Source organism: Egretta garzetta, unplaced genomic scaffold (genome assembly GCF_000687185.1).
Source record: "Egretta garzetta isolate BGI_Z169 unplaced genomic scaffold, ASM68718v1 scaffold187, whole genome shotgun sequence".
Taxonomy (NCBI): Eukaryota; Metazoa; Chordata; class Aves; order Pelecaniformes; family Ardeidae; genus Egretta; species Egretta garzetta.
The window spans coordinates 449,634-472,776 of record NW_009260342.1 but is presented as its reverse complement, the minus strand read 5'-3'; the positions used below and the strand labels follow the sequence as shown (position 1 = coordinate 472,776).

The following is a 23,143-nucleotide window of genomic DNA, read 5'->3' as shown; positions in this document are numbered from 1 at the left end:
TTTACATTTTCTAAATCTTCAATAAATGGGGAATTCATTAGCTTATTTAAAAAACAAACAAACAAACAAAAAAAAACCAAAAAACAGAACACTCAAAAAAACCCGAGAATACTAGACTATATTTGTTCAAGAAAATTGGTTTGACTGATGTTTTTAACAGACTTCCTACTATTTTTTCCATTTACGCAGGCCTACCTTGAACATCCCTACCAGAAAGCACGTATTTAAAAGAAACTAACTTGAAAAAGGTATCCTGATTTTTAATCTTTTTACAGAAAAGATACAGAGAAGGAAATTGTAAAAGCAAAGCAACTGCTTCCTTTTTATAACACGTCTATTTATGTAATGAGGCCAAATCAATTTTACTGCAACGTAGTAACTATGCATTCTGCAAGCAGCTATACACTTTTTGCAAAGAGATTTCTACTCTTCCCTTTCCATTTAGATTACCTAAAATTTCCTTTTCCATCATCTTCTTTGACTTCTAAGGAAACACTGAAAGTGTACACGTCACTATCAGGAGTAGGAAGAACAGAGTCCTTAACATGATCAGATGCTTGTTTGGAAGAACGTTTGAATGCTGTTGAGAAACTATATAAAATTCGGCTGACCTGCAGAAAAGCAAAAGAATTAATAGTTTTATCAAAAATAAAAGAGTATTTTTAATGGAATATTGTGATGTGGTTTTGAAGGTTATAACACTACTGTCACCTGTCTCTCATACTGAACACAAAGTGTGCCTCATAAAACACAACATTCAGATCAGGTATTTAATAACCGAGCACATTCAGTAAAAACATCTCCTATTTCCACTTGTGTCACATTCACTGCTCATGTAATGCTCAGTAAATTATTATATATTACAAGATTAGGAATGCTACTCAGTAGACGACTTGAATAGTGTACTTCCCAGGTTGTGCATTTAACAACACAACTTACAGCTTTCTCTTGCAGATGTCAAAAAACAAGGCAATTTCTTCTTTTTCAACCTCTATTCTTCCACCCTAGAAAATCCTTTTCTCCCAAACTATCACGTAGTTCTTCCTAAAATACCTAGAGCAGAGTACTGTAAAATGATACTTTGTAACTCACAAAGTCTACATTGCAACTATAGCCTGAAACCTACCCAAATGAGGCCTGAAAAACAAAATACTGGTCTTAAACTTAGGCTTTCTAAATCTTCCCATTATAGTGCACTTTGGAATTTTATTGAAATACTAAAAGAAAAAAATTAAATTATATTAATATTCACGTATGACTAGCTGCACATTCTGTGAAATTCATTATATATGTGTTAACATATTTTTCAAGGCACTATCTATATACCATTTCCACATCTGGAATAGCTTCTTAAAATACCGCTTATATCCTTCTCACAAGTCACTGTACAACATTTAATACTTACTGCCTCTTTAATCTCACAGGAGAAAACATGGATCTGGAACTCTTCAGTTCCACAGCTGCTTTCAGTAAATGCAAAACAGTCACTCTCTGAAGTTCCATTTTGTCCCCGTACACAAAACAACACCTTATAAATTGGAAAAGAGGCTATCTCCACATTGCTTGATTGATCTATTATTCTGTCAAGGGAAGAAACATGGAAGATCAAAGAAAAAGGTCAGTAAAACAAGCAGGCCTACCTAAAAGACTGTTCTGCAATTAGATAAACATCTAAACTGTAATTTCTACTAAATTCAAGTACACAAGATGAGCAAGTAAGGCTTAACAAATTTAAGATGTAAATGTTTCTGGTTGTAACACTGGCTTACTTTTTTTTTATGCTCTACACTACAGACAAATATAGTACCTCTATATCATGCAATAGCAATGACCATCATTGCTCTGCAATCGTTTGTGAAAAACATGAGTAGAAATGTAGAAACCACAGCAATCGTGGAAATGCAATTTGCATACAGAGATCAAAGAAAATTCAACACTATAAAAAAATTAAAATCTCTAAGAAGACATTAATAAAACATTATTTATTCAGAATCTACATGACTACATAGCTTAGCAAATTCTTGCTGCCATGTTCAGGTGAATATTAATCACAGATCTAATGTTTCATACAAAATTTTAAATTCCTCTCAAACTCAGAACCCAATAAATATTTTGGAAACTTTAAAGAAGACAATGAGGGGGGTGATCTCAGAATGACCTACTAGACAGTGAGTTTTAAAGAATAACAGTTAGAACTACACAGTTCTCCCCTGTCTTTTCTCTCCTTGTCCATATGCACATTCACACCAAGGGTGAATAATCATTTGTTACCTGGAACAGAAACCCAAGTTGGTAACAATAAAATTAAAGGACTAATCTTCTAAAGGCAAGAAAAGCCCAGAGAGGATTCAGCATGCTGTAATATTGGTGGGACATGTTAAATGGAACTCCACATGACAAGTGTGCAGATACCAGGAATGGAAACACTCCTCAGAGATGACACTGGTGTCACTTGAATTTTGACGGAGTGTATTATATCACATGTGGATTCACCTTTACAGTTCTGTGCAGATTCTTAGGCAGTCCTTCACTTAATGATGTTGTCTGCAATTAAAGATCAAAGGAACCTGCAGTTTCACTTGCAAAACAATCTTCTTGAATGGCCACAATGGTTATGAAAAAAGGTACAATACACCTAACATCTAGTACCTATGTAACAGTTGCCATCATAAAAGCATGCAGTGTAATTCAATCCCTAATTCAAATTAAATATTGCCATAACATCAAATTAAATCTTTAATGGGTTCAAAGGGCAAAATGGAAGAAAATAATATATGTGTTTGAAGGTCCTTCTGTCTTTCTGTGCAAGATAACAGTCAATACATAGGCAGAGCACAGGAAAGGAAGGAAATCTAACCATACCCTTCAGATATCCTGGTATCGGAGTTTAAAAATAAAAATCTTGAATTTTGAGACGCTCCCTACTTCTGGATAGAAGACCAGAACAGGTACGTCTTTAATGCACCCTGATTAAGAACCCTTGACTCTCTCATCACTAATTAAAAGACCCTTCTCAGATAGGACAAGTAAATGTTTTCTAGTATCTAGAAACTATCAGCATTTATATCACAAGGCAGACACAGGTGAGGCTTTGCTTTAGCATAGCAATGTCTGGAAATAGAAACTAGTATCTGAAGTCCTCATTAAATACAGAATAGTCTAGAACTGAAACTTCAGCTAACCCACAGCCAGCAGGACTATTACTGTCCCAGCACATTTACCTTGGAGGTGATGACAGACTAGGGAGGTTGGGAGAAAACAGGCATTATCAGCTCTCCCTTTCCAGTATATCATAAATCACTGAACAGGATGCTTGAGAATATTTAGCCCTACAGCTAACAAACAGGCACTTGCTGATAATCGATAGAGAGACACTGACCCTCAGACTTATCCCAGGCCCAAAAGATGACTTTCAACCTCACACTTCATCTTCAGGATTCATTGGTTTGAAATGGCTCACATAATCCTTCATGGTGTAAGAGCTTTGGGCAAACAACCACAAACAAGTGAATGTGATCATTGACACAGCACTTCCACAGGTCAGCTGCTTCCCTTTAAAAGGCAAAGTATTCCGCTCTACCTGATTACTGACAAGGAGCATTACTACCATGTTCTGTACCATTTTTCGCAAGCAATGGCATGCACACATAGACAAAAAGTATGATAACATTTCTCTGTGCTTTAAGTTCCAAGAGATTTATACCTAGACAGGCAGGCACCACAAATTTGCAGGCAGCTTGCATGAATGAACTATCTGGACAGAGAGGCATCTCTCATTATCATATTAGAAGAGAGATGCAGGTAGAGAGAGATGCTTTTGTTGACACTGTATGGCAACCACTAGCACCAGCTATGTACTGCATGTCAAATTTGAGCATGCATTTTGTTGATTCAGAGGAATTTCTCAAAAATAACTGTCTTCAGCAAGAACTTTAGGCGCAAATCCAGCAATTCTATTTCCGTGTGTGAATAACGAAGTCAGAATCCACCTTTTGTCTGTGCAAGTAACAAAAGAAACATTTGTATGTTACCTTACAGAGCCTTCTGGAATGTTTGGAACATAAAGTGTTACGGGTAAAGGGACTTGACTTGAGCATTTCATGTTTGCCATAGCATGTAGAGCTTCTGGTTCATTTCGAGGGGCAGACACCTTTGTACAACCTAAATAAGTCAGTTTGTTAAACAACACGCTGTCTTCTTCCAGGGGTTCACTAGGAGAAGATGGCCTTGGTGCGGAGATTTCTGAAAATTAAGAAACAATTCATTTAACCATGTGTTTTTATTTTTACATGTTGTTTTCTGAACAAGTTCCATAGTAAAATCTCCCACACTTTCTGAGAATAGACACGGGGGTCAAAAGTCCAACTCCAATAGTAAGAAATCAATTTGGCAGCTTAATATTAAATCTATTCTATTCTAATGTATGTTTCCAAATATTACACAGGGATAAATTGGCTTTTGATTCTTTTAAGCAGTGCTAGAACACAAGTTTTCCTTAAGCTCCATTCCCCAGATGTTCTTTACTTTAGTTTGCTTATACCTCCTTCTAATTCCTACTCATAATTTTGCATAACGATGCCTGTAATTCTCTTCTCTCCCATGTCTTTACAGCTTGTGTAGAATTATTAAGTGTGGTTCACATTCCTGGGATAGCTATACTGACTGCATGAAACCATCAGGGAGCAGGAAAAAAGAAAAGGTATGTCTGTTTGTTCCTCTACTCAGCAGAAGAGAAATGTTCTTTTTCCACTAACACACTACTATAGAGAAGGCCAATCTTGAGGGAGCTTTTGGGAGTTTTGCTGTTGTTGTTTTCTGGTGGGTTTTTTTAAGGCATTTTGGTATTTGAGAAACAAGAGGAGATGTGGAAGAAAAACCCATTAAGTATGAAATAAGAGTAATCTAGATTGGAAAAGACATCTAGAGGTCATCTAGCTTTAACTCCTGCTCAAAAACCAGATCAGGTTAGATTACAGCTAGTTTCAAAACTGGATCAGATTACTCAGGGCCCTGTCCAGCTGAGTTCTGGTATCTCCAAAGACAGACATTCCAAACCTCTTTAAGTAATGTGCCCTGTTATTTCTATGTCTTGTTACTATAGCTAATATTTCCATAATACTTAAATCATAAAGGTTGCAAAGTTGAATTATTTCTATTGGGGTGGGGATGTATCTATGAGTATTTCTTTCTTCTGTCATGCCAAGGGCTGTGTTCTGTTCCCCTGTCAGACAGGGAGCCAGTAAAGTAAGTTTCTCAAAATTCAGCATATATGTAGTTAAGAGAAGGGTGCATAAACTTCTATCTTTTTCTACCACAAGACGTTTTTTTACTTCCCAAACAGATGCTGTGGGAATTACCTCATACAATGCCACAGAAGTGCTCTGCATACTACTGAGGGAAAAAGAATTCTAATTCAAGGTCCACAGAAATGGTGACAGCCTTGTATTCCTAATATATATTTAAAAAAACCCTACAAGATATTTTACATAAAATACATATAGTTTATATAAAAAGCTTTCAGTTATCCCTTTTTCACCAAAACTTCAAATACCAGAAAAGCACCTCAATCATTCCTAGCAAATATCAAATCTAAAACCTGTCCTTACTGATACTTGGTGACAGAATCAGAGCTGAAAAGTTTATCAGTTTGCTCAGGGTAGAATTCATTTGTAGGCAGTACTGTCAATGAACACTTCTCATACCCCATCAGTAGCATCTCTACCTCAACTATAGACCACTCAGCAAGTTACATGATACTTAATCCCAACCCATCTAGAGCTGGAGACAAAATGAAAATCATCTTTACCAAAACAGGAGCACAGGCTATCAATCTGACAAAAATCTATTCCTGTCTATAATCCCCTCAACTAATCAGAAAAGGAGAGGAGGCACCAAGGTATTCTCCCCTATAGTTTTGGAATGAAGCTCCAAAAAGTTTTATGTTGATTTTAAGGTTAACTTGAAACCGCAGAAAGAAAAAAAGACTGATTAAGGGGGGAAGCACTTCAGCAATACCTGTAGTAGAAGGGTCTAAAACAAGGTGTAAAGACGGCTGATTTGTTTGATCTGCTGGCTCATCTCCAGCTCCCTGGCTGCTTGCATCACTGGAACCTTCTCGGAGAGTGGTGAAATTGTTCTGGTCTTTTTCAGAATCCCTCAGTATCTCTTCCATTGCCTTCTCCAGTTGATCATCTCCATTTGAAAACACCTGTAAGCAGGACATGACATTTTTTAAAGGTACTGGTCGGTTTACTTTCACTATTCTTTTTCAAATATATAGTCTTACTTATAGCAAAAGTTAAGAAACTTTGCTGAACAAGACAACACACTAAGAACCAACAAAATTAAACCAAATGTAATTCAATGTCCCATCCCACTACATGTAATGCACATATTCCCACTGCTAATCCAACAACCACACATCTAAAAGCTACAGACCTCTCAAAGTTTGTGTGCTTAGATCCTCCATTCAGAACAAAGATCAACAGACCTTGTTACAGATTAGTCTTAAAGAAAATTTTACTTTCTTAGTCATATCCAATCCATTTCAGCTGTTTCACTAACACATAGGAGGGGTACAAGACTAAGGAAAAGGCAAAGACATTCCCTAGGAAAAAAAAAAAAAATCCAGCCTTTCACAAGTACTAGCTTTTCAGACCAAAGAAAACCCATGGCCAACAATAAAGTTGCATCACAGATTCTACCTCCAGTTCACCTGCCTCTTTCCAGACATAATTACTAAAGAAGCAGCTAGTGTTTAATACAGACAGAAATGATCAGTTGTAAATAACTGCCAAACAGTTATGCAGAGACAGACTAAGTACTTGTCATTTCAAGGGGAACAAATTCCTATTGTTCCAAGCGGACCAAAACCAGTAAACCAGCTACTGAAACTCAAGTGGGGAAATTTGTAATTAACCAAATCAGCTGTCACCCAAATGCTAAAATATTCTGCTATTTAGAGATACAAAGCTTTTAGAAAAGGTCTTAGTCATGCCTAAAGTAGCACTAAGCAGGAAAACTAAATTAAAAACTAAAAACCAATACCCTCTGTGGTCTATTCCTATGCAGCCTAATTATGTGCTTTTAAGATACCAACATTTAGAGTCTCTGATCCCTAAATAAAGAGTATTTCCCAAGCTTTAATCTGAAGGTCATTCTTTGAAAAGAACTTTTCAGTCCTTTACTAATGTATAAATCCACAGAATACTAACAAAGCTGACCCCTGAAGAAGTTATTAAAAGAAAAACTGTCACTTTTAGACAGATTTGCTTAATCTGAGCTGTTAATTTCACTAGTAATAAGCAAGGACAAAAATGAAAGCCTAAGAATCTCCTCAAGCACACACAAGTATCTTTAATTAAATATTCAGAAGAAGTTGCAATCTTTTGATCAATACAAATCTTACTACACATTTAAAATAAAGTAACAACAAACCTTTAGCTGAGGTTTTTCATCTTTTCCAGAGGTCCCCTCAGACTGCTGATGAACCAGGACAAATTCTTCATTAATTAATGTGGATACAGTTTCAGGAATCCTACTGGCTTTGCTAAATGACGTTTTGACTTCCATCTCAGGTCAGTATTCTCCTCCCACCACAAGAACCTAAGAAAGAAGAAAAAAATATTAAATCATTAGTTTTGAGGCTGTAAACAACATGTTAATAGGTGTAATATGAAGTTATTGTAGAATAATATAATACTTAAGAGTTATACGAATGTATTATACCATATTCCTCAAACTCTGATTTCATTGGTGTAAGGAATCTCTTTTTAAATAGCAAGTATGATTTTTAGGGTGTGTGTTTAAAAATCCTATGATTTAACAGCAGTGGCTATTATCTATATGTACAGATAACACATGACGAAGTTCACCTTGGAGCTTCCACTTTCCCTGCTATTGTCACCTTTGCAAGGCTGGAAAGTGCCCAAAGAGAGGTAGCTCAACCACACGTCTGTTGCGACTCGTGAACAAGGACAGGTTTAGCTTCACGTTGCTTTTCACAGCAGTACCAAGGTGCAGAATTGTGCCATGCTTGCATCTCAGTTACAGTTCCAAAATACCAAGTAATGAAGAAAAGAATGCAAATTTAGGTCTAGCTATAGGAAACCAAAAAAACAACACTTAGAAAAAGACATGCATGTTCTCCACCACTCTGAACAGGCATTACTTAACGAACTAGCCACTAGAGGTAGTTTAGCAACTTCAGTTCAAAAAACAAATGTCAGAACTAGACTACTTTCAGTACAAAAATATTTTGTATCTTTTTTGAAACTATAGTCAACAAGCTTTTACTCTTTCAAAGACTTGGTTTGTCACAACCATTTAGACATGCAACTCTACAAAAAGACTTTCCCTCTCCTTAACCTAGCCACAATTTTACCCATCTACCCAATGAGGATATTACGCATGGAAATCCCAAAATAACTAAAGAACTTAAGTTCTTTAGGTAAACTGACTTGTATATAGCATAAAAACTGGTTAGAAGATTCACGTTATAAAAAAAAAAAAAACCACTAAACCAACAGCTATAATATTCAGAGAGTGATTACAAATACGGATTGTCTTTTACATCTCCAGACTAAGCATGAATTCACAAGCATGACTATTTTTCAGACAGATGATGTAATCTGAGCTCCACCCAAGCCAAGTAATGGATTCGCCACTGAAATAAGTTTTGTTTCAGTGTTTTAAAGTATCTTTGCTTTAAAGATCTCTCTGGCAAAAGAAATACAAAGTTTTAATACCCAAGATTTTAAGTATGTTATAAAGAGTTTATTGAGTCCACGTATTTTTTTAACAAGTGTCATGTAAAAATGTTGCTGAAGAGCTTGTGTATTATCTGCAATAAACAGCAAGTCGAGTTCAAAATGAATAGTAATTTCAAAGTAAATCCTCAATATAAAAGTGAAGGTCTGCTATTATAGAACTCTTCAAAGGCAATGAAAGGACATAAAATTATGTTCCCCAAATACAGCATATCCTAAGTAATCATTAGCTCTGCAGTTACACCATCATTGGAGAAAAGAGCAGAGGATGACTGTCAGTCCCACTGGCCTCTCAGGAGCAAAGACCTAGTCTACCAGAAGCCTCTCTCCCTCCCACCCTATACCTACCACAGCAATAGACTTCCTGAAGATGAAGACGAGAAAGCCTCACCACTACTTCTAGCACATTTGCAGAAAGGAGAGATCACACTATTTTGACAACTTTTTGTGGTTTAGTCTATTTAAGTTTATTTTTTGTGCTTACTTACAGGAGAATAAACCAGGAACTCCAATATAAGATGGTCCTACTATGTGAATTATCAAAAGCCAAAAGCAAGCTGCTAATGTTAGCGTATCACCCATTCTTCTTTTTGCAGCAAAGAAAGAACTGACAGGCACACTGTGAACTAGGAAAAGTTCTTTGTACAATATTTTAATAATAAAACCAGGGGAAAAGTAACATTTATGAAGCCAGATAAAATTATGATAATGCAACCAGAGAAGCATACTGATGTACAAAATATTTATTCTTGCCCTATGTGGATAAAGGCAGCTTAAGAGAATTCCTACTTCCTAAATTTTAATCAGAAAGACAAAATATTATAAACATTAGATGACTGAAAGGAGTTTCTTGTTCAGATCAGGTACTTGGAAGCACACCATACACATTCTTGCAATTACATTTGAGTTGCAAGGCCTTTAAAGTCCTTAAGAGTGTACTCCAAGCTTGTCCTTACAATCAGCTTAAACCACCATATCCAGTGAAGATACAGACCTTTTCCCATACACAGCTACGTTAGCTGAAGAAATTACCACCCCAGCACCCCTCATTTCAGCCTTTCATTATAGCCTACTCCAACCTGCCATCAGTATTAGTCACATGAATGCCCTCTACCCCATTTCAGTCAAAACAAAGCCACATTAGTTTCAGTTTAGTAGTGAAACAGGAACACAAACAGGTCAGACATTCAGGAAGCGAATGCCTCTACCAGAAGAATGCACTTCCACACTCTTTAGCTCACACAAGTACAGTTACAAGAACAAGTCTACATGCCGCTCAGGTCTTCTGCTAAGACAACCTCTTGATGTCCATGCTACAGAACTTGCTTGCCATATGACAAATTACTAGCAGTGCACTAGTTCATGGAAAATTTGTGTACTAAAAATGAAAATCTCAGAGTGAACAGACTGTTCATTTCCTCCCCCATTCTAGTCACATGCTATTCAGAAAGCAAAAGCTTTATACACAGTGTTTTATGATCAGTCTTTGATCAAAAATATTTTTCAATGCCAGAGACAAACTATGTACCAAAAATCATGATCGAGCCATTTTTCAAATTAAACAACTTGAGTGAAGTTCATGTCAGAGTTTATGAATGTAACCAGGAGTCTCATGAAGATTATTGATATTTACACCATCTTAAGTAGTAAGCTACTTGTAAAAAGTTTTATTTTTACGTTATAAATGCACATGATCTAATATTTCAGCTAAGCACTTCCGAGGAAAAGCAGTAAAAAGAATAAAAACATCTCTGAAAGAATCCTGCATTAAGGTTATTTGGGGAAGGGAAGGAGTAGATCATCTGAAGTTTTTTCTGTATTTTTTCATAACAAGAAGAGACACGTGCATTCTGGACTTTCCAGTCACATCTAGTCGGTAGGTGGTTACGTCATTTTCCTTTTGTTGTTAGGTTTAGCTCTATTGAAGACTTACTCCTTTTTTACTCACTACTGAGTTATAAACTCGAACTCCCCTTTTTCCTACAAAAGGTAAGGCACAAATGACAGCATCACCTATTAGACACATACAAAATCTAAGAACAGACCCCTACTACTAAACTCGTAAATAAGTCTCTTTTTTTTTTGATCGTCCTTTCTGATGAAAAGCTGAAAGTTAAGAATGTTAGAATTTATTCTTGATTGCATTAGTCAGAACATAATACACCATTGTACAGTCTATAATCATGTTAAGTTTATTCCCTGAAGTTAGCAGCCAGACAATCCTGGAACTGCATGCTGCCTCAGAATACTGATGAAAGAGATTTAGCATTTGCTTTATCAGTTTAAAGTTACTGGGAGGGCAGTAACTAGCAGAAAAGGGCTGACAGAGACCGGAAAGCCAGCAAACACAATGCACCTCAGATACTTTTGCACAAAGTCCAGCAGCTTAGTTTAAGCTGCTAGTGCAGTTTAGTTCCAAATGAACAAATGTGGCCAAGGTGTGAATACACATCCTGTTCTGCCAACACTGCTCCAAGGATTAAAACCTCAGACCAGATGGTGACTTCCCAAACAACCAGAGCCAAGAGTCAGAACTGCTCTTCCAACACCACCTTCAGAAAGATCATAACAAATTGTGCTTTGAAAGTTCTCTTCACAGTAAGAAATACTGGGAAGTACATACTACTACTGCAAGGAAGAAATTTATACACAAGAAGCATCTTGAGCAGTCATGCTCTTTCCTATAGAGAAGGTAATTTTTCTTCCACATTTTGAGGAACAATACCACACAGAAAAAAAAAATTCAGAAACGCAGCAACAAATACACAGGAGGAAATTTTCCTAAAGTCAGCTAAATAAAGCCAACTATGATAAAAGGATTAGAATTTTTAAATGTAACAATTTCACAAAGGGCTTTCTGACAAACAGCTGTTGCGCTTTTTTTTTTTTTTTATTGTGTAGGTTTGGGCAAGTCACTTCATCTCTCTGCTGTACTTCAGTTCTCAGTGATCTGCTTATACAAAGTCCCGGGTAAAATCTAAGCCATATTACTTGGAATATAGGAGTTTTGGGGCCAGAGGCTGGAACTTACACCTTTAGGAGGCCCAAACCTAGCAGCTTCCCCACTTCATTCCAGAAAGGCATCCCAGGTTCCCTGCAACTCCCTTTCTAAAGTAGCCTAAGTGGCTGAAGAGCAAAAGAAGCTAAAGAACAGCAATCATGGAAAACCTCGGATTTCGGCACTGTATCAGAGTAAGGGACAGAGGACAGAAATGATCCTAACTCCTTCCCTCTCTAACTCTCCCATGGATTTCATATTGAAGCCAAACTTGCAAAACCACATCATGTACAGAAAGAGAAATACCTAGGTAGTGATGTACATTCATGGGATTGCTGGGCAGAGTAGCTCAAGACAGGGCACTGCTGCCAACATGCAGTTATTATCATAGGAGAGAGAGAATCAAATGCAGGGCCACTGCCTTTCAGAAGGGAGCTGCGTTGCAGACCTGATGAGATTCAAAAACTTCCTCAAACTGGTCCCCAAAAGTAAATACCAATTTTTACATGAACCAGTCTTCTGAAGCAGTTAACAGACATTTGGGGGTTTATTTGCAGTTTGTGTTCAACAAATAGGGGGGGGGGGGGGGGGAATCTTTTCTTTTAATTTTGTTTCAGCATTACAACCAACAAAACAAACTGATAAAATATAGAGCTACATAATAAAAGGAAAAGAGAACAGAAAAGCAATATAAATGTTGATCTATTTTCAGAAAGCAACAAGAAACAAATTTTAAAAGGACGCTTCCTGCCTTCTTGAAAGATGATAATCAATGTCAGGCTAATTCATACTTTCTTTTATCAGACAAACAAAATCAGGTCCTGTATTAAAGACAGGCTTTCAAAGCCATATAGTTCGCCTGATCATCTCAACCCCCAAACAAGTTATGGTAGATAAGTTCTACCTATTTCAGAACTAAGGTTCCTCAAGGAAATGTCTGGGAACTTTCTGAAGAGGAAGGTCCAACACAGCTATGCAGAAATTCACCTTCTGCTAACAGATGTCTGAAGTACAAGCGGACACTGAAAAGCATAGTTTATTCCCTTTTTTTTGAGCCACACAATACAATGCATGACATCAAAAAGAGCATAAGCTAACTGAATCACAGATGCAGATGCTAACACAACTCAATTTTCTAGGCTGCTGAAGTGATGTGGTTACGTTCTAACTTGCTGCTTAGAGAACTAGAAACTTGACAGACACTGACAGTTATACACACAAACACACACCTAACTTGAGTGCCTTGACCACAGCAGCTTATTTTTAAGAAATGTGTCAAAACTGTGTGTTACCATAGCGCTCACCCCATAAGCTTGCTAACGTTAATGAGAAGCATGCAGAGCTCACACCCCTACGTGCTTGCTAACACTAATGAGAGGCACATCTTCCCCAGAAAGCAAACAAAACTTTAGCTTTCCAGCGCTTTTTCAATCAAGGACTAAACAACCTTATAAAATTTCTTCTTATAGTATACATTGAAGCAGTACAGTTAACCATCTTACCCAAACCCCTTTTCTTCTCTGTTGCGTGGACACATATGCAGAAGAAAACCCTAGGTTTCATAAAATCAGTTTGTTTAAATCTCACTGACAACAGCAGCACTATATTTTTATCCTTAATCCCAACTTCTCCTTGTGTAATCTTTATATAAGAACCTAAGTCTCTACGTTCATAATAACTACAGGTTTATTACCCATAAATTGTTTCCCAGTGTCTTATCTCTGGCAGTGAAAGACTACGTAAAGCACATTCGGGGAAAAAACCAAGCATTTACTTGGCTTACTGATACTGCTTCCCAAGATTAAAATCAACCTAATACAGAGAGATGACTGCCTTAACGCTATATTTTAAAACACATAAATGCATATGTATATAAAGGTTCTTCTAATTTCCATGAAAGCAACGTTAAGAACATGTCTGTCAAAAAAAACAAACAAACAAAACCAACCCCAAAATTAAAAAAATAAAACAAAAACCCCACAACTAGAAAGTAACCACATAGCTTATTTTGGCAACACTGTCTCCTCTGTGAAAGCAAACAAACAACTGCTAGGAAGGCAACAGCAAATAATTAGTCTGTTCATGAACGGCAAACTGTTTTTAATTGTTGTACAAGGTGCCTAGAAACAGAGGTTTTGCAGACTGTTTTTGCATGTCAATCTTATAGCCAAGGAATAACAATTTAAGGAAAGCAGAATCAAAAGAGAAGCACATAAACAAGAAAATGTCTGCTCTCCTTCAAAAACATACCACATCCACATTCTCAAATTCTGACCAGACCTTTTTAAACATATCACATTATGAATACTGAGAGATTTTATAATAAAGGACAGAAACAGATTTCCTGACTTGAAACTCTGGATTACGCATATGCCACTGAACCACTTAAACATTACAAAGATTCATAGTTTAGAGTCGCTTGGGGAAAAATACCATGTTTATTCATCTTAACTTTAAGATCATGAGGGTGAAGAACCCTTCTAGAGGAATGGTAGGCATGTGGCTGGTACTTCAGTGGAGCATGACTCAGGCAAGGAAGCATCTGACATTTACAGCCAAAGAAGCACCATCTCTCCTCTTCATCAGAGATCATCAATCAGTGCAAGTCAACAGCATGAAGGAAGACGAGAAGCAAATCTCAAAACAAAACAAAACCACAGATCTGAACCCCTAAAATTTACTTATTGGGTAGAAGAAGCATCATGAACACTAGATGAAATATCAATCCAGATAAGTGAAAGAATATCAGGTAAACTGCTAGCTACAAAGGTAGCCTCCTGTCAAGGTGGGTACTTCCTTTTTTTTTTTTTTGTTTGTTTGTGTGGTTTTGAGCAAGTAAGAGCCATGGAGGACAAGCTACAACCCTAGACAAAACAGAGTTAAAAATAAGGGGGAGGGGGTGTGTGTCTTTTTGAGAATTATTTAAACAATTAGGGACACGGTTTAGTGGTGGGATGTCAGGGTTAGGTTAAAGGTTGGACTTGATGATCTTAAAGGTCTTTTCCAACCAAAGCGATTCTATGATTCTATGAATTATTCAGATTTGTCCACACACAGAAGTTAGCAGCATAAGAGACATCAGTTGAAGAAGAGATTACACTAGCATACATGCCTCTTGTTGACACACATTAATTTATGCTGTTTACAAGTATAATCAATGCTAGCTAATCCAATTAATGTTTAGCCAATTTAAGGAAATACATTTTATTTTCTGCCTATTAAAAGAAAAACCCTTTCTTCTTCCCATCCCCTCCCAAAAAGTACAACTTAGAAACAAGTATAAATAAGAAGGTTTCTGCTACTCTGGAGTATTATCAGTCTTCATGTGTATCTTATTTTAAAAAAAGAAAAAAATATAAAAATCACACTTATACGTCAAGTTCTGGCAAACAGGTTTACTCAGTAGCCTACCACAATTTTAAACTAGCTTAAGCACAGTAGCTCATTCTGCCTCAAGGATAAAGCAAACAATGCAAATAAAGCAATTCTAGTACATCTTCACACTGCTTCCCTGTCATCAACTAACCACTAACACTTCAGCTTCTTGAGCCAGTAATTAATTTTTAACTTTTGAAAATATAAAGTAGCAACAAAGAGTATCCAATTTTTAATAGGTGGTGTTTCCCAAACTTGGGTTTCCTATTTTTTTTCATTGCTACACCATGCTTACAGGCAGCATTCAAACTGAAACCAAGCATCAGCTGATTTACTGGACTGTATAGCCTCTCACTCAAAAATATAATGACCTATATTCCAGAGGAAAGCAGTAGCATAAGACAATAATTGTTTTAAGGAGACTTTTTCATGGTTTATTCCTTAATAGTAAAAATAACTGTGTTGGTCTAATTTAGCCAATGGAACAACCTCTCCCCGTTAAATATATTGAATATTTCAACCAGGTATTTTCTCTACAAGCTATTATTTCCAGTAAGAATTACAGGATGTAAAGCAAAAGAGACCATATGGAACATCAGTATGATAAAACGCAGTTGTGATTCAGCATGCCAATCTTTCTCCTTGCCAAACAAGTGCCTTATAAAGTGTCACTTCCGACATCAGTGAAACACACACAAAAAAAAATCTTTATTCATTGCCTGGCACCGACTAACTTCAGTTAGTAAAATCCTTGTTCCTCAAAGACAGTATTTTAAGTTGTAACACTTGTTACCTTGAGACTTGCAACATGCATTTTGGAACTACTAGGTTTTGCAGATTTAACCTGAAATTACAATGTCTTGTTCTTAACCACAGAAGCTACCTTTATACTACCAACCACAGACGATGAGACTGCTATTTCTCGAAAAACGTTAAACTGTAGTAAGTCCAGCACTGCACCATGGGATGGACTAGACAATGTTTCATGCTCTCTTCTAATCTCATTTTCTTAGGTATTTTTCTTAATCTTAAATCTTTCATTCTAGTAGTTGTCAAAGGCAATCACAAGTTGTAAATGAATAACCACACCAGACTTTTTTTTGTATTATCCAGTTACAGATTCTCCAAAATTGCAAGGACTATGAGCCATCTAGACTTTTATTGCTTTTTTATCAAAACTACAGTTTCAAGAGTGCACTCAACACTTTATAAGGAAGAAAAATGTTTCCTTTATAATATGAAACAAAACCACACTTCTTGTTAAAAATAAATACTTCCACATGTTATACACTTAAAATCCTTTAGAAGCCAAGCTAAGACCTTAAATTGTCATGTGAAAAATTAAATACTTAGATATAACATGAAAATATGGAGAAAGAAATCACAGTTATTTTAAAGACCAAGATTAACTGAAAGCGAAACCTCATGAAAGTTGAAATAACTGCTTGAAATTGAGAAATATAGAAAGGTGTACATGACACCACACCAAATGACCCTCTTTTTAACTACTGCCTCTCTTAGTCCTATGCAAGAAGCATAGTGGTTCAACCAGCATTCTAATTTTTATTTGACCAATAAATTCTTAACACCCTCTGCATGCCAGAACTAATCTGCTGGCATTCCACATTTCTAGGGCAGGTTTTTATAAATATATTCCATGATGAAGCTGTATTGCTAATTTCAAAGGCCTTGATAGGTTTTAGAAAACGGAGAATGGAAATTCATAAAAGACAACAAAACTGTTTCCTCAATAGAAAAATGATCTTACATTGGTAAGAACAGGTCAGCATGTAATCAGATATACCTGGTACTTCCCTAATTGAAACACAACCTTTTTCTTTTTTTTAATGACAGCGTGTTCTTTAAGATTGCTCTGTGTGGTCAACATCACTAATCAAATTATTCCAAATCCATTCTGTAATTCAAGAAAGAACTACTGCTTGGAAAGTATGAAAAAAAATCAACTAGCCCCTATATATAAGCCTGTTCATTTAGTTAATAAACTATTAAGAATATTTTATAATTCTGACAAAAAAAAAAAAATACTTGACGTAAAGGAAGTATCCTTCAATGTTGTATGACCAAGTATCTGGGGGAGGAATAAAAAAAAGATAAAAATTACACAAAGACAGATGATTCTATTGTGCTACTTGAAGTTACCTTCAAATTCTAACCCAACAATAGTGTGTGCACCTGTATGTGTATATATAATCTCACACTGTCAGACCACGTACAACCTTGATTTTCAAAAGATGCTATGCATAATGTTCCTTTCCAAAACATTTTTCATACTAAGCCCCGGAGAGCTTAAGAATTTCTTAAGATCAGTATTTCCTCAACAGACTGCCTGAAAAGAGGAATGGGAAAGAGAAAGAACACATGTGCCCTTTTTCCAAGACACAATTTCTCTTCTTTTCATCCCAGACATCCATAATGATAACATTTTTTTCTCCTAAAGGATTAAAGAAAAAAAAACTTAAAAAAAAAATTAAACCCCGCCTAATCAAAAGACAGGTATGATCTTTTGATCATTCTATTTTACATTCTTGTTTTAAAAATTCCTTGAAACAGCTAACAAGTATATCTCAAGGTATTATAGAAGAGACTCACAAAAAGCCACCTTTACCCAACGACTACAAGAAAGGTTTTCAATAGCTAAATTAGTCTGGGGCTGCCAAAGAAAGTTTTTGGTTTGGTTTTGCAGCTTTTTTCCAGTAATCAGATATGGTGAGTAGAATTGCTTTTAAAAATAAGTCTTTAGGTCCTTCTTATGGTGAAACTATCACTGGGCTCAAAGAAAAACACCTCAGTTTGGTTTTGTTTTTTTTTTTAATAAATAAACTTAGCCTCTTGGCCAGATTACCATTATCTAGATCTTATGCATCTTGTTTATTAAATCGAATGACTCTCATTGATTATAGCTGGTGTAAGCCTCAGGCTAATCTAGACCAGTCTATAAAAATTACAGAATAAGCTCTGCTGGGGAAAAGGTATCTAAAATAATACAATACAGTTGCTTATATCATCACCAAGTATAACTGCAAAAATCTTGCAAAAAGCTATGACGGAACTCTCATTAATTTTCTTGATGCAATCATCCTGTCTAACATTACCCAACAACCATGAACAAAACCTCTATTTGTCTGTTGAGACAGGCTATCCAGAGTACCTTGCATTTTAAATGTTTCGCCTTTTTTTTTTTTTTAAAATAGCAGTGTCTCTCTCAAAGTTTAGGATAGCACCCTAAATATCAGCATGCTTTACTACCGCTTTCAACACAAGTGATATATGGTTGTCATTAAATGCAGACGTGAAAGCTTACTATCACTGTTTACATAGTAAATACTTCCATAAAACATTTTTACTTCTGGAAACAAAGGGAGGAAGTTACAGGCAACTAATCGAAAGCATAAAATCAACAGAAATGTGAAGAAGTACAAAAGGTCTTGTTCTACTAAGTAGTTATAGAAGTATACACCTTTCACAATGCTATTTTGAGCATACTACCTTGGTCTCCATTAAGGGAGAGCATTAAGTTATGAAGTCCCTAAACACAGTACAACCTAGCAAAATGACAAATGCACAGTTGAGAGATTGCAACTAACAATGGTGGGATACCCCAAAGAACCTCAGAGCCAAAGTGGTAGAATGGGTAACATTGGCACCACCAGGGAAAAAAAAAGCATGGAATTAATAAACCGTTTACAATACAAGGAATCCAAACCCAAAATATGAAGTGTTACCTAGAGGAGCACCAACATTCCACCATGCATCCAGTCAAAGCTGAGTCTTCAACCAAGCCCAAAGCAGCATCCAAGCCCTATCCATGCAAAATCAAGTTGGCTGTTCAGAAGCCCCAGCAAAACAGATCATACCAACTGCACATCTAAACAGTGTAAGAATGTAATCTTATTATGCCACCTCACGCACAAATTTGCTGGAAAATGTACAGAGTAACGCAACTACTTTTTCCATACTCCACAATAAGACCCCAGGAGTTCACTTACTACCAGAAAGAACAAAAAGCAGAATCATAGAAGCCAGGGAGAGAAACTGGTAGTGTGTGCTGGAAGAAAGATCACTTGTATTTGTCTTTCATTTCTCTGGATACTATCAAAACCTAGGTAATAAACTACACTTCAGTCTGACCCCTTTATAATCAGTCTCATTTTCTGATGTCTCAATATGATGAAAGAAAAGAATCAGAAAAAGGAAGCTATGAGAGTCAAAGGCAAATACAGCAGTCACAACAACTATAGGGAACTTGCAACTTCATGTTAGTCTTTTGGGGCTTCACAAAGTATTTTCTTGGACATTTTGATGAAGTCTTTCCCCTCTCCCCTCACAATTTTTATACAACCCTATAGCAATAACAGTAACAACATTCAAAACATTGTAAAAATCAGGTACTGACTTTTCTACAGTACCATAAGTAATTTTCATTCCTTACTCTAATTTCCTCAGAATCGTTGAACAGTTCTCTCCAAGAAGAATTCTAGCTAGTAGTTCCCGATTTCTTGGACGTTTATACTGCCAACACTATTAACAATTAGGATCAAGTATAACAGGAATAAAAATACCTTTTTATTATAGAAATGTACATGGATGAGCAAACACAAACTCTGTCTACATGAAAAGAAAGGACTAATAATCTCCAAGGGCTAGTCTTCACTGCACCACCTGATGTGAGTTCCAGTTTGTTTTACTGCTAGACCAATTGCTGCCACATACAAAAAGTTCTCTTTCAACTCCATTGCTGTTTTGCACTCCAATGCTCACAAACACTTAAATCCAAGCTGAAAATGTTGATACTCACAAGCTACAGATATTTCAGAAGTACCTTGAAGATGCAGGAGTGAAGAACTGCCTAAAGCAACTGCAACTCTTCCCACCTTCTCTGCTAAGATTGCACAACTATCGGGTCAGTCACATGCCGAAAGAGACTGGACAGCTGAAGTGACTGACAACTGACCCCGGTGAAAAAAAGGAGGATTAGAGCATTTCTTCAGCCAGTTCAACACTTGACTACACAAGCACCTAAGTCAGCACAATAAATGCACAGAACACAGAGAAAAACAAGCAGCTAGGACTGGGGACAGCTATTGCTTATGCAGCACTGCCACCAAGAAGTTACTTGTGAGAGTTCTCTTCAAAACAACAGGAAAAAGTGAAAGTATACACTGGTGGAACAAAATAAAACAAAGGGTTCACAGAAAGGAAAAAAAAATAAATCCTTTTTTTCTGCCACATGCATTTCAGATGGCTCAGTCCAAATCATATAATCTAGTATTTGTTTCTCGGTAACATCTAAAAAAAAAAAAACAAACCACAGGCTCCTATGAAAATAAAAGTATCACTCTGCAGCATTCAAACTCTTAATAAAGGGAAATATACCAGTACGTTGTTTAAGTACAAAGAAAAACTCCAAATTATTTTTGCAAGCTTCTTTTGAAAGTTTAGCCAGTTATTGAATTTCTCCAGCTACTTCTAAATTAAAATTCTGGATCTTGTATTTTGTATCTACACATCCAAAGACAACTCATTAGATTATTTGCATGTTATTTTCACACTGATTTGCCTGCAAAGGCCTGAGAACTGAAAAGGCTTACCAAAGCCTCCATCTTAAATTAAAATTTTGGAAAGGGAATAAAGAGTTAGACAGTGAAGAGAAAAAATTAACACACATACTTCTTTTTATTGTAACATATTTGTTATAAATACAAATATGTGTATACAATACACAAATATGCATATACAATACACAAGTATGTGTATTGGAACAAACATGTAAATCTCAGCAAAATAATGTTGTCTAATTTCAGAAAAAACACAATAATAGTTTGCATACACAATAGAAGCACAAATTAGAACCATCTTACTTATTATGCTGAAATAGTAGATAACAAGACTCTAGATCTCTGTGAAGTGCAGTAATCAAGTCAATATATCTAAACTGAATTACTTTGAACTGTTTCCCACTGCAGAGATTTCAGAAAGTGCATATTGCCATAGAATTTATAATCAAAACTTTCAAAAACACCTGGAGACATTCCACTATTATACCACTGTAAGGCCATAACGCTACACAAGTAATTGGACCAAATAGAAAAGCAGTGTATTTCAATGTAACTTTTTAAATAAAACATTGCTGGGGAGAGGGTGGTGGTGCATTTCTAGTTAAGATAAAAACCTTACAATAAAAGGATCTATTTCCCCAGATAGTAGTGAAGACTATCAAAATTAACTAAACAGTTAGTTCACACTAAAAGTCAATCCTTAGAATAAGATTCTCAGACAAAGCCTTAACTCTCACTCCTTCTCTTTCCAAAAGGACAAATAAGGCTAGCCTATCAAATGCATGGACAACTACAACAGATCAGTACCTGGAATATGCTTCCTACCCCCAAAAAAGTCTGGTGGTATGTCTTAAGGTACATACAACAGACATGACCTAATCAGAAAGGTCAGCTATACTTGAATTGAAAGCACAGCTACCTAACTTTGTTCAGCACCCTGAAAGTACAGAGGTTTAAGAATCACTTACCACTGACAAGAAGTATAACTTCAAGACTATTCCACTACTACCAAGTAACAGTCCTCTGGATGCTTCTCCCTTTACATCTTGCAATAAAAAACTTGCCATACAGAAGTTTTGGAAAGGAAAGACTAAACACAAAAAAACCAAACAAACCACACATAACGTAAGAGACATTCTGACAACTGTATTTGCCTGTAAGAAAAGACCAGGGATTCATCATGAACCCTAAGTTACTCAAAGCTGATTCCTTATATTAAAAGGATTACTGCTACATGAGTTTTACAGCAAGTGCTGAGAAAGGACTTTGTGGTCACTTACACTCACGTCCATTCCACTCCTCACCCATGTCACTGACTTACTGTATGATACTGAACAAGTCAATTCACTTCTAAGCCCAGTAGTAACATAGAAATCACTCAGCCACTTCACAAATGGCCTTCAAGATCCACTCTCAGATTCAGTCACTGACTGAAATCTTGTTCTAACTGACAGTTTACTGGTTCTTAAAAATACCTTTCTCTTTTCTTTTTTCTGCCCTTCAACCTTTTCTTTCCTATTTAGAAGTCATATGGAAAATACTAAGAAATTGAGCAATAAGCCAGGGAGTTGTCCACCATCACCACTAATAAGCTTCATTATTTAAGAGTTTGCCAGAAGCCTAATGTAAAATGAAAGATAACATTTGAAAAGCAAATGTGCAGACTGCGATTCCACCATTAACTACAGCAATTACTGAGCATGGTTTTGCATAGAAATGTAACTCCACTCAAATGTCTTTCTACTATACTAGAAATCAAGTCAGAGCTCCCAACCATGCTAAAAAACGCGTTTCTAGTCCAAATGGATACCAAAGTCCTATTCAGACGGAAAAGCTAGACCAGTAACTGATATACCTGAGCCTACAACCAAGGCTTTATATTGTTACCGCTAAGTCAACAAAAGTACATCAGCACAAATCACAGCACTTATGCCAGTTAAGAAAATGCAGACAACATCAAGCACACGCAGAGAGTTTAAACCAGCTAAGAACCTTGTCTCAAACTGTTTGCACAGACTGTAACTCAACAACTTATTTTTCTTGAATAACTGAGAAACACAAAACTCAAAGATAACAACTGAGGGGTCAAATGAATAAATGAAATAAATGATCCCCCATTACTCATTTAAAATGGCTGACCTTCTAAAATTTTGCTTTCTTCCAATGATTTCTAAAATGGTTTTAGGGATCAACAGAAAAATTAATTCCAGTTGAAAGCACTTATATACAGACTGCATTACATTATTGAAACATCTTGCTGCTAAATATCAGTATCTCCTTTTTATCTGCAATGCACAAAAATCAGAAGGGCATACACTGAAGCTGTAAATTTCTACCTGGAGTTAATTATTTTAGTTGTGGGGAAGGAAAAAAAAAAAAAAAAAAAAAGGTGTGGTTCATTTTTCTCATTGTTTTGTCTCCTTGGC

The 23,143-nt window shown here is 36.2% G+C and overlaps 1 protein-coding gene across 1 annotated transcript in view; it reads right to left on the bottom strand.

The window, feature by feature from the left end:
- The window catches only part of RABGAP1L (RAB GTPase activating protein 1 like), a 224,685-nt gene extending 217,085 nt beyond the window's left edge, over positions 1–7,600 (bottom strand). The window contains exons 1-5 of the mRNA XM_035898056.1: positions 7,438–7,600; positions 6,016–6,208; positions 4,032–4,242; positions 1,406–1,580; positions 451–611 (exon numbers count right to left, since the gene is read on the bottom strand). Coding sequence (XP_035753949.1) covers positions 451–611; positions 1,406–1,580; positions 4,032–4,242; positions 6,016–6,208; positions 7,438–7,572 — 875 coding nt within the window. The 5' untranslated portion in view covers positions 7,573–7,600. The remainder of the gene's footprint in view (positions 1–450; positions 612–1,405; positions 1,581–4,031; positions 4,243–6,015; positions 6,209–7,437) is intronic.
- Between the last annotated feature and the right edge of the window lie 15,543 nt (positions 7,601–23,143).